This window comes from Synchiropus splendidus, chromosome 2 (genome assembly GCF_027744825.2).
Source record: "Synchiropus splendidus isolate RoL2022-P1 chromosome 2, RoL_Sspl_1.0, whole genome shotgun sequence".
Taxonomy (NCBI): Eukaryota; Metazoa; Chordata; class Actinopteri; order Syngnathiformes; family Callionymidae; genus Synchiropus; species Synchiropus splendidus.
In genome coordinates, this window is record NC_071335.1 from 34,025,990 (window position 1) to 34,039,336 (window position 13,347).

The following is a 13,347-nucleotide window of genomic DNA, read 5'->3' on the forward strand; positions in this document are numbered from 1 at the left end:
CTGTCAAGGTTCGGCTGTAACATCAATAAAGGACATGCCTCAGATATATATATACAGTTTGTCTGTATCTGGTCACTACAATAAGAAGTCCAATTGCCACTGAAGAGAGCGAATGAACAGATAATGAAAAGAAAAAAAGTGAAGGAGATCCAGAGACCAAAATAAGCCGGACTTGTGGTAAACAAGAAATCACGGACTAATTGAGACCCAAACACGAGGCTCTCCCATATTCCGCATGTTGCCCACTGCTCGCACAGAACAAGCCCACATCACTCTCCTCTCGACTGCTCTCCAGCCCGTCCGCCGCCTCGCCAGCGAAGTTCCTCCAGTTTGTTTTTCGCTAATGAAAGGCTTTCTCGTAGGCAAAGTAAAAAGTGGGGCCTGAAACATCCAGTGTGATTCGCTGCTACACTGTTATGTGTCAGGCCCAATGACACTCACACAGGGATGAGACGGCCGCCCAGTGTGTGTTTGTGTGCATGTATGTGTCTGCTCGGCTGGCCTTGATACGGGAGATAAAGCACTCCTCATCATTTCTGCCTCTCCCCTCCGGCAAAAATCAAAGTTTACCACATCACTCAGCCAGCCGCCTCTTGTTTCATGTTCAAGGCAAACTGAAATTCAGAGAGACAAAAGCGTTAAATATTCTCAGAGGAGACAGACTTTTGGTGTTTGGTCGGCATTCTTGGAAAACTAGGAGCTTGTCCTTGATAACTAACATGTTATGAACGTTCTCATTATTTGTCTTCTTCCGATTACCACAGAAACTGCTGAGCTATCTCAGCGACATTAATCGAAATGTCCGCTACCGCCCGAAAATCGCCAGCGTTAGGCCATTAACAAGGGAACTTTTAGTTAGCTGTGGAAGCTCCCGTCACATTTAACAGCCTATTACTAAACATTGATTGCAGTTAGCCCGGTGCCGGGAAGCATTAATGGTTCCATCCTTCTGCTCTAGTGCTTCTGTGCTGATCTGAACCAGAGCACTTATCGAGGATTATTTAACAAGGTTTGAGGAAGTGAGGCAAATTCTGTCAGCGTGTATCACATGGCTCCCACCACGCTGAGTTTATCAGGCTCTTTGATGGCGAAGAAAAGAGGCAGAATGAACTGAGTGTCAGGAGCAAAGGATCCAATTCCTCTTGTGAAATAGCAGTACCACAAAAGTCTTACAATGCTGGGATTCAAAGATAGTTCACTTGCAGGCTGTAAAGAATTTCAGTGCTGACGGAACCATTGCAAACTTTGATATTATGGTAACTCGTCTAATTATCTAAATAAAGAAGACTCCAACAACGAATCGATAAAATCGATGCAAATTGATTTTTCAAAGTGTCTCCGAGTTGTTGTGTTGTGGAATTGTTCAGAAGTTCAACCAAAGTTGGGTTCGTCGTGAAGTGAAGGTGGACGAAAGACCCCAGCAGAGACGTAGTCAGAAACGTGACAATAACAGCTGAAATGTCTCCTTTATGCACGTTGCTTATGTTCTGAAAAATGTGTCCCATGAGCCGACGACAGACGACGGCCAGCAAGTACACGTCAACGAGTGACCGTCTCACCGTGCATGTGTGTTCTAATGCTCCTCAGTGGAGATCACTTGCTTTTATGTTGTTTCAACAGCCAGTTTTACTAGTTTAATGACGTAAATACTGCAAATATCAAAGTAGTTCTAAATGAACGCTGCATGTCGATCTGTTCCACTGACCGTGTGTTTGAGAGAGACGAAGGTGAATGCATCAAAAAACAAATCTCAACAACTTACAAGTTAGATGGCTGCATCACTCAAAACGCTCTGTTGAACTACAAAAAACTACAAAGATGGAGTGAATCACTGCCTGTTTGACGTCTGCCAATCACTAGCGGCCAACACTAACCTCATGTTAATACATAATAGACGCAAGCTAGTTGGGGAACCCATGAGACGTCACACAAACCCCGACGGCCGCATGAGCAGTGGTCACCGGGCGCATTCATAGCCCATAAAGAGATTTGTTCGCAGTTCTGTAGCTCAAAACAAGGTTAGAAAGTAAAGCTTTTGTATTTATTCATTATTATCTGATTCATCAGTGAATCAACATATCAATTGATTCTTAAAATAATAGTCACAGAACTAGAAATAAATATTGAAAAATATCTCACATATATATTGACCAATGTACGTACAAAAGCTTATGAGCAGTGAACCATTTTAATTCACTGTCAGCTGCTGTTGGTCTCACAGAATGAAAACATTTCAGTCATGTTTTGCACATGATTCAAATGCTTGGCACCATGTACTTTAGGTGGATTGTGGTTGAGTGATTTACTAACTGAGACTACTAACTAGACTTTTTCGTGACCTTGGTCTTGCCACGGTCTCTGCAGGCTATGGTCTTGTTCTAAGACTCTCCCTGTCCCGCCTGATCTCAGGCGCCACAATAGTTTAATAATTGAGTTGATTTTTTTTTTTCTGCAGCTTAGTATGATACGCACACATCGGCATGCTCCTCACAGTCACAAGGTCACCTTAGGACACAGCATGTCGGCCATATCTGGAATATATATATATATATATATATATATATATATATATATATATATGGAATTCAGTATGGTTACACAGTCTTTCTCCAGCTGCCAGCGTGTGTTGATATTACCATTTCAAAAGACTGTCACTTGAAAATTGTGAAGGCATACTGTAAATAAGAACATTTCTTCAGAGTGTGTTCCCCAGTATGGGATAGAAGCAAAGTTCACTCATCTAAGTTTACAGATGTTTATTTGATCCACCGGTGATACTCATCTCTCAAGCAACAATGATGGGATGGTGAACACCACTGATACTACTCACGTCCATATACAGTACAGTTCAATTTAGTACGAGTTTACCTGGACTCGAGCCTTGATCTCAATCTCAGAAGTCTTGGTCTTGACTTGATCTGTGTCCGTCTCTGCTGAGCCGTTCTTGACGTCAAGACTGCTTTTGAACTTTGAACAATCTACTCTGGGTTTTGAACATGCTATTCTTTAACCATCCCTCTGTTGCGATGTACTGAAAGCTGTCCAATATTGTTCTAGCTCTACAAGTACTACATTTTGAGGAAAAGTACTCAGCTCTGCTTGACTAGTGTGTAGGTACACCTTACTAATGAAGCAACAGTTTCAAGTTTACTACTAATAGGGCTAAAACTGTCCACTAGAAGCACTATTGTACTTGTAGTACGAGTTTTAGTACAACCAAAACTGTTCACTAGTAAAACCTAAACCTGCACTAGCAGTATTAGTAGACTTAATGGGGGCGGGATAAGAGCCAAATTCTGCTCTCTGATATGTTACAATATTTTCAGTAGCTAATAGGAAGCCAGAATTCACTTTTTCCCTGCACATTTATTAACATGTAATAAAAGGGCAGAACTGCGGCAAGTTTTTTTTAGCTCTACTAGTAGTACACATGACACTTTTGCTTTAATAGTAAGGTTGAATGGCGCAATAGTCAAACAACAATGAGTACTTGTACTCAAAAATCTAGTACTTGTCATGAACAAATACAAAAGAGAGCCTCACCAAACAAACAACCCCTACATTTTACAGATTATGTAAAGCATAAATGTTTCACTAACTTGAGTTTTCGATACAGTTAACTATTCTAAACGTCTAATATAAATATATACCTACATATAAAGTTATAAGCTTTGAGCTTTGTTGACCTGTGTTGGGGGTTTGGACTGCGTTTTGTTTTGCTGATTTCATTTTTGCATATTGTTTAATTTTTGGACAGCAGTTGTGTGAGTCATCTCATGCATGAAATGTGTGTGATGAATAACTAACAGATATTTCAGCACGTCCACATAATCCTGAGCTCATGAAATGTAGATCAGACTTACTTGTTGATCGCAGAGCTAAGTTCGTCCAGGCGTCGTGAATCAGCCGTGGAGGTGTTGTCCAGTTTGGACAGACTGTCCATCCTCTTCAGAATCACCTCCAGCATGTCACTGATCTTCCTCAGCACCCCACGAGACTCCACGCCTCCCATCACTGAACACAGACAAAGAGGCGCAGCAGATGAAGGAAACGCTGGATGGAAAATTGTGATAAATTAATACGTGTAAAGTCTGCAGCTGTGCCTTTCCACCATATTTAATTCCGGGATGCCATTTTATGCTTTTTAATAAAGGTAAAATCACATCTGGTGTGTGCTGATTTACATATATCTCATTTATAAACTCAAAATTTGTGTTTTCACAGGTAATTTGTCACGCTTTTCCTGATCAGTCTGACACCATTAGACTGTGAAAAAAAAAAAAAAAAAAAAAGAAACTGCTGCTCAACTCTAGAGGTGACGCCTCCTGGTCCTGGTCGTGATTCACAGATGAGTCATTTACTAAATGCTACTGATATAGTTTGACAGCAGAAAGCTGAATTGCAGCTCCACTTTTGGAAGGTTACACTGGACCCCATTATGGCCAAAGCTCCCACAGCTCTGAATCCTCTGATCAAAGGCATGGCCCACTGCGCCCTCATGCTTGAACAAGATTTAAAACTGGTCTGGACTGGATGTTCTCCCCATGCTCCCTGCTTTACACTCAACCCAGTTGAGCTTGGACAATGTTTGACTTTGAATGAGGCTTTAATTCAGGTTGCGTTTTTATACCTACTCATGGACTTAATCCTAAAAGTGAGGCTCTTTTCTTTACCCCTCACTGGTTTCCACTGTGGTTCCACACTTTAATCCCCTCAGGTTCAATCTGTATACATCTTGGGTAACCCTACAATATTTCCTCAGGTTGGCTCCCATAACCCCTCATGTAATTGAGACTTAAATCCATCTTATTACTGCATTGTTAAGACCTTGCGTATCTGTGTCCTACATTTCTGGAATAAAATCTTTGAAGTGGCCAATTAATCCCTTTCAACAACAACGTTAGGGAGGTAAGTGAAGAAGAGAACTGCTCTACTTTGCATATCAGTGGGAAGTGATGTAAATATTCATTCACAACCGAACTTGAAAAGTTGTAATTCTACAGAAAATACAGATACATAGGTTGTAAGCAAGCCATAAAATTCCATCACATTTTTATCCTGTCAATGATAACATGATCAACTAAGTGTTTCTAGTCACTTGTTCTGGAAATCTTTCCATGAAGAACGTTGAACAATGATTTATTCAAAGCAGCGCAAAATCTTTTATACCCGTTATACCCTTGTTTCACGACACATTCGGGCGTTAATACGTATATGAAGAATGAGTACTAAAGGCTCAACCTCAACCTCAGTGGCATAACCACGACAACTGAAAATCGTGTTTCCATCTAACTGTGTAGAGATGTCCGTCCCGTTTCATAACACATTCATGCGCCTGAATATTAGCCAGTTCTCCAGCAAGTCAAATCAGCGTGTAATTTTCCGCTACATACTGGCGGCACAATAAGGAGTAAATCATATTCGACTTCCAATGTGGCCAAAATATTCTGATTTATTTAGAAAAATGAAAATCAATATTAAGTCAATTGGAGGACCATGTGTCCCGATATATTGCTGTATCGATATTTTTTCCACACTTATTTTTTACAGGCCATTTTTGTCCCTCGTGCCTTGAGTTGGAATCAGGAATTAGATGAATATGACACTTTGGCGTCAAATGTATAACAGTTCTGTAATTTGGTTCTTTTAGACCAGTGGTTGCAACCTTTTTAATCCATGGCACACTTCGTTTATTGAAAAAAATCCAGAGGGACACCACCAAAGGAACCTTGGTCAAAGTGCAATTGTGCTTAAAGTCCTGCAAAAAATCCCTTCTAATTTGTGAAAAATTGTTGTTACTGAGACTCTGTTTTAAGTGTTTTCATTTTCTCACAATCGCTATTGTATTATTTTATCATAGTTTGGAAAATTGTCAGACAAATCTTTAACATTCTTTGCCTTAGCTTGCTTAAATCATTCTTCCCGTCTCCACTAATAATGATTTCAGCTCTGCTGCACACGTCAGCCCCAATGAATCATCAATGTAAGTGGCACACATGTGCAGCCACATATTCTACACCCACTTCAAGCCCATTTCACCCTCAGATGACAGGGTTTTTTTTCAACTTCAGAATAACAACATCTGCAGACGCTGTGTACAGGAAGCATTTCTTATTGGGTCACAGAGTCAGAGGACAAAGGAGGCAAACTGCCAGAGAGTAAATGAAACATGCCGAAGCAGAACCCTCCTGAAGGGCCACTGTGGGACACAGATGTCATAGTATTTCATTCAAGCCATCAGACAACTTGGTAAGGTCTCCATATTGACACTGAAAATGTCAGGATCCAGCCGTCTGACTTCTCTCTCTGTTAACCTGCTTTTTTTTCTTTTGCTGCTTGACAGGCAGTTAATAGGCTCCAGTGCCCAGCAGCTCCGAAGGCCATGTCTCACTCCATCTCTTCCAACCGCCGAAGGAAAACAAAGTTCACAGAGCTATCCTCTTGGCCATAGATGCGCTGGTCTAAAAATCGAAGTGTCATTTTTGTGATGGAGTGATGAGTCAAGTTGTTGAGCAGCAGCTGGAACACCTCTGACCTCAACTTGGTAATTGCTTGGAAAAAAAAACTTTATCTGGACCGGCTGAAGATATTTCCGCTTGTTCACTTAAAGCAGGGGTCCCCAACCCCCGGATGGGGGACACTACCGGGCCATGAATCAATTGGTACTGGGCTGCACAAGAAATAATTATTTTCGTTTTGTATATGATAAGAGACAGAAGGATCTTTTATTTTGGAAAAACCTTTTATTTTGAAGTGACCGCATTCTCTCGGTTAAGCCTCGGTTACTAGAGCTAAAATTTAACCCACATGCTCGCAAAATGTGTAGGAAAGAGCCGTTTCTTTGCGAAGGGGAAACGGCTAAGTGAAGAGACAGAAGAGCTTATGACTTCCAGGAAGAAGAAGTTTTTAACAAACAATACCAGGAGTCGTACTTGAAATATGGATTCATCGCGGCCGTCTACCATCACTCCCAGATGGGAGACGTCTTGTTGCAGAGAAACAAGCTCAGGGATCCCATTGATTTAACCATATGTTGAATTACATGTACTTTATATTCGGTATTGTATCTGTATGCTATTTTGAAGGCATGTTTAAACGTTACCATAGCGACCAGAGTCAGAGCGCATTAGGGCACATTGATGGGTCAAAGTGGCAACTTCATACCCCCCGGGCCACGTTCCAATTGTTAAATGTTAACCTGTCCACAGTGATAAAAAAGTTGGGGACCACTGACTTAGAGAAAAAAAAAAAGGAAGGGAAAAAGGAAACTTAAAGGTGTTAATTCAATTGCCCTCTCTGATGTTGGTGGCTTTTGGTGTAGAGTTTTCATTTCTTTTGGCCAACAAATTCAAATATTTCATTCACTTGAGATATATATCTATATCTAAGTGCACCACGCCTTGGTATCACCCTCTGCCACTGCAAGACCGGGTGAAATTAAAAGCATAAAATGAATGGAATGGAACCTGACTGACACTATTTCATGCCACGTTTGGCATCTGCGAATGGTACAGTGTGTAATAAATCTGCACGCGACGCACAGTCCTAGACTGCACCACATTAGACTGAATATTTATAGTCGCTCTTCATCATATTTCTCCCAAAGCCTCTCGTCAATGAACATATTTCTTGCTTGCATCTCACATTTACAAAAAGGTACATGAACATTTTTGTGTGCCAACAGACACTTTCATGTTTTATTTATCCAGGTAAATTAGACTCAACAGAGGAAGATGGTTTTAATAGAAACACCTTGTCAATTATTCACCTTATGCGTGCACACCGGATGAATTAGTTAGACGGCAACTGCCTCGGTGAGCTCCACAAGCATGTAGCGAAATTGGCAAAATGAAACTGCAAACTGATTGTATTCTGATCATGTAACTCATCACTCTGAAAAGTTTTCTTCTATTATTGACTGCATCAGAGATGGTGGTGGATCCAAGACCTTATACACTGACAGGATCAGCATAACATCAGTCCAACCGAAGGGTTAGTGTTGAGCCACAAAGCCTGTGCGACCAGACCGGGTGTTTAAACGCACACTCTACATGCCTGACCTGACTCGCCTATTGAATGTCAAATACTTGAAGAGTATATCACAAATATGTGCTCCAATCTCATGAATACAAACAAAAAATATTTCTGACCTAAAAGGTCATCCAATAAGGGATTTAAAAAGTCTATTGAAGTTCTGTGTTGAAACTATGACAATAATCTTACAATAAAGAGGACAAAGGTTAAAGAGATGACTAACGGGAATCTGTACGCTTGAATTCTCAAACTAGAGACAAGAAAAGGAGATTCCAACTGCTGTTTCAATTTCATTCACAATTTGTTTCAAATCAAGCATCCGGGCAAGGCTCATAAAAAAATGACTATATTTCACTACACATTTATATATTAAATATTATTGTTAAAACATTAAATACAAGCTTAGGTTAATATGGGGTCTAAATGGCTGGATGGCTCAATTTAAAATTATTATTGAATTTCACTGTCAGAAAAAAGATCTCCTTGGCCACATAAAATGACTCTGGCCAGCGGATGACATCAAAATTAAGTCAGTTCTCTAATGGTAAGATGAAGTCTGAAGTCCGACTTCAGCATAGCAGCCTGTTGTTTTCCTGTTCGTGTCAGAGTCAATGTAGATGACTGATAGTGACATTGTAAGACGACTTGCTTATGCGTCTGGTCTTCAACCATCTACCCCTGCATTTCCTCTGCACTAACAGAATTAAGGTACTGAAAGTCATCTTTCTGCTAGCAGGCTACTTCAGAGGAAGTCTTTCTCCATGTGACTGGTTCCAGATGGAAGCTTGATAATACAGCCACATACATTTAGTGGGTGTCATTACACAATTTCATTAATACTTTACGAGTCAAGCGAGGGCCTTCCCTGACACAACGGCATGGTTGGGATGTTCACTGACTCTGCGGCATCATTATATGTCCTCCCTCAGCTGATGTATCGCTCCTAAAGTTCCCTGCTTCCTCCTTGCCTTTATTGTATATTATATATTACCTATATTATAAGCACCATCAGCACAAGTCTTCACAGAAGTCACAAGAAGTCCTCGTAGCATATCATATACTGACAATATTACTCAACTCACCCCCCCCCCCAAACTATTCTTTTACCATTCGCTTAACACTGTCATTGAAAACATTTGTAACTAAAACACCAAAAGCTACCTCCTTGTCATTTGAGGAGACTCCTGCCCTTAAGGAAAAGTGTTAAGGCAGATTGTTAAGGTGGACTGTGTGAAAAGAGAACCCAGTTATCCATTTATGTCGCTTATGAAATATTCCATACTCAGTTTCGTAACCATTAATCTTACAGTCTCGTCCAACTGGACACCCGAAGCGTGATTCAAAAGGACAGGGACACTATGATTCCTATTGAAGCTTGACAGTTTGACACTTCTTGTTTCAAGTGCTTTTCAGCTTTAAAGTGATTTAAGAGAATGAAAAATAATCTTTGAAAAGCTTTCCCGCAGATTTCTTTCATTCACTTTCCATTCTTCTGAATGTCTTCTTATTACTTGTTTATTCCAAAAATAACACTCCTGAAACACAAAAAGAAAATGGAATACAACATAAAACACGCACGCAGAAATGTATTTCTATCCTTGTGGGGGCAGCTTTCCCCAGCCTAATCCTAACCATACAAGACAAATGGCTAACCTTAACCAGGACTCTGAACCTCGTGTTTTGTCAAGAATTGGTCCCAGCAAAGCGAGATGAACAAGCCCACACACACCATGCTTTTCATGACAGATTCCTGTGTAAATATCACCGTAATCGCAGTTTTAAATGCAGCAGTCTGTCCTATTTAAACATCAGCAAAGTGGTGTACAAAAGCATTGACCTCCGTCAAATGGCAAACACCCGCCATACATGACAACAAACCAGCCAACACAGCCATCCTCATGAAACATCTAAACAGGCCTGACAGACAAGCCTTGACCCTTATTACCATTTCCCCCATGGACAGCGGTCAGTGTCTCTAGTTACTTTGTTGGCTTGTCACCATTTTCCAGAGCCGAGCGTGCAGACAGATACACAGCTGCGGGCGCTTGTGTCTCTATGTGTGTGACAGCATTAGGTTAAGCTTCGCGACCAACCCAGCAAAGGTCATCTCAGTTTGTATGTGTATGTAAGCACATGTGAACATCTTAGATTTACATTGTTGCTGACGTGACCTTTACAATTTCAGTTTGCATCTTGGCACAAGCGCAATGGTGGGATACATGTGGAGACCATGAGGTTAGGAAGCAGTGGAGAAATATCTTGCAACAACTGGAAGGGTAATTAGAGACGTAAGAACAGACTGAGCTTTTTCTCCTCAGATAATTGACTTCCAACACAATCTGCTATGTAAATAAAAACATTTCAATTACAGTGAAAATCAAAGAGGCATTTGGAAAACAATCTCCTGTTGCGAAAACAAAAAAACTGCTAAGACTCACATTAGCCGCATATTAAAATCGAGACTCAAATGTGTATTTTTGGAATTATAGTACAACGATTATTTGTCCATTTTTTGTTTCATATGTGATGCTGTACATGATTGGCTGATGGATGAGACCTGACAATCATCCCATGCATGTGGTCATGCTCTGCTGTGTCTTCTATGGGTTCTGACAATGAATGTTAAGCACCAGAGCTCACGATCATGGAGGCACTGAAACTCTTCAATATGATGAAGTAAAATTATGTTAATGCATGTTCTGGATGTCTGTGAAAGCCTCCTTCTGGTCGGAGATGCCACGACTAACCTCACCAATGTGCAACACATTCTCATGCCTCATGCGTAACAGAATGGCAGAGAAGACATTACATCCTCGATGGTCCTCCTTAAGAGTCTACCTTACAAGGTCCTGCTCCATTGTCGGTGAGGGAGCACTGATATTGAGAGTCACACTTCACTGCATGTCAGCATCAGGGTGAAATCTCAGCATAGAATGACCCTGATGAACGACTGAGAGGAATCTTGATTATATCTTCGGTGGCACCAGGAGTCAAGCTCATGGTCACATGACCAAGTGCCTATGCAAAGTGACGTGAAATTGTGTTTCAGGATCGGATCTCTGAAGAGTCACCAACAAGGCTGAGGAACTCAGTATGTAAGCCTGTTAGATGTAGAAGATTGTCGATAGAACTGGGTGAAGCTACTTGGATACAAGTGGTGACCATTGGCCTTGTTGGTGCTCTGCAGCGATCATTTCAACTGCAGTGCAGAAACCTTTTGGTCTGAAAGTTCGACTCAAACGAGTTCTGAGATCAACTGAACACACATGGTTTTCAAACATAAACAAAGGGCAACGTAGCAACGGCAGTTAGAAGCAGCAGTGTCAGAACAGAAACAAGCCCTTTGTTTACACATTATATGTTTAGTACTGTCGCCTCTTCTGAAGGGAGCATAACACTAAGTTCTTATTAAAACCATTCACTGATACGGAGCGGACTGGTGTCCATCACCAACTGTACAGCGTCAGATCCATCATCCTCTGACAAGCGCAAGTCTTCGTTTCCAGAACGACATGGTTTGAATAAAAACAAGTCCTTTGGTTACATGAACCTGCTCTACTTCCTGAAAAACAAATCACTCAAATATCTTGTGATTTCCTCCAGTCATTCAGACGTATTTGTAACCACAAGATGGCGACGGCATTTGGTTCAGTGGAGTTTCACACTTGTCACGGTATAATTCATGGTTGTATACAGGAATGAAATTTTATAGATTTTTTTTTTTGTGCAAAGAATCTAAATAAAGTATTTCTTCTGGTACTTACTGTATACTGGTGGACTGCGGGGCGGACGTAAATAGGGCTCGAATCATCCCGTGTTTCAATGAGAAGAGGTGGTCGACTTTGCCTTTAATTGCTACTTATGAAACATGTTGGTGGAATATGTCATTAAAACATTCCACAAACAAAAAAATACATCTCCTGTGAGTGAAGAGAGAAGATCAACTTCTGCCTGTTTGTTTCCATAACCTACATATGCGAATGTGAGAGCTGCTACTATGAAAAATTTGTGACCAGCATAAAATATAATTTAATGATTTCATTAAAGCATGTCGTGAACTCGAGATAAACATTTCATAAACTGCAAATGATGTCCAATGTGCTATTGTGCTGATAGCTTAGCTCTTGTGAGTGCCACTACGATGTAAGTTACGTGCTGTAACTAAGGAAACGGCATAACGTGCTTCCATCTCAGGGGTATGGCTCTTCCACAAAGGGCAGCCACCAGCATGATCCTATACGGAATCAATAGTTCTTTAACCGATGCGTTGTACGATCACAACTTGGCTGTGCTTATGAAACTGCATAAAGCATGCTTTAATTCAGCTCTCCCCCCTTTCTGTATATGTCACAATCATCAGTCTTTTGTCATCGAAGCCGACGCCGAAGTGTGTCACGTCATCCGTGGTGTAGCGCGACGGTTTGTCGCAGATAACAGCGCCACTACATTGACTTCACACATGAATCAAGCTGCTTTGGACGTTGGACGACGTCACCACCCTCTGAAGGATTTGTCTTGTCCTTTCGTGCACTAATGACTCTGAGATACAAACTGCACCCTTTTTTTTTACAAGCAATTCCCTTCCTGCCTGAAGAGACAGCAATGGCAGCAGCTTTAAACTTACTGCAAACTGTCCGGGGATTAACTAGAGGTCTCGGTTTGACCCTCCACCCTGGCTTCCTATAGAAACTCTGACACCACTGGTTTGTTGAAACCATCTCATTTCTCCTGCATGTGTCTTGGAATGTTATCTAATCGTCTTGATCCCACTGGGTCTCTAAGTGTTTGTCTCCGTGATCAGCCTTCAGCACAGACTTTAACATCTGTCAAGGATTCTTTCCAAGATGAGAGCTTTGGCTTAAGATGCCTTTTTCTTAGCTGCAGGGCCCTCTTGAGTATGCCGGACCCTCACTCATCCCATTATTTACTCTGACTAACAGGTAATGAAGCAGAGAGCTGGTGAAACGATCTGTGCGAATTTAATGAGATACAACTCTGCAGCCAAAGTGGACATCTGGCATTGTGATACTTGGGAGTCCAAGTTTCAAACGGTGGATGTAAAAATGTTTGGAGGTTGAAATGAGCAGCTGGAATGGGAGCAGTTTAGGTGTTGCTAATGTTGTTTAACAGAGGGAGTGTAACCCATTCCAACAACTCAGCCATGTGTTGTAAAGACTGATACACTTTAGGAGAACTGCATGATCGTTGGCTCCCGTCGTAGTCACAGTTGGTCTGTTTAGTCTGATTTATTTTAGACTGCATTTTTACTCTTCGCCCGGGAATTCGGTTTGATAGGTTTTTCCAGGCCTCTCG

The 13,347-nt window shown here is 41.2% G+C and overlaps 1 protein-coding gene across 1 annotated transcript in view; it reads right to left on the reverse strand.

Annotated features, from left to right (window-relative positions):
- LOC128754355 (alpha-1,6-mannosylglycoprotein 6-beta-N-acetylglucosaminyltransferase B-like) overlaps nucleotides 1-13,347 on the reverse strand; it is a 99,558-nt gene that overhangs the window by 56,674 nt on the left and 29,537 nt on the right. Inside the window, exon 3 of the mRNA XM_053856908.1 lies at nucleotides 3,864-4,014. Within this exon, the coding sequence (XP_053712883.1) occupies nucleotides 3,864-4,014 (151 nt within the window). The remainder of the gene's footprint in view (nucleotides 1-3,863; nucleotides 4,015-13,347) is intronic.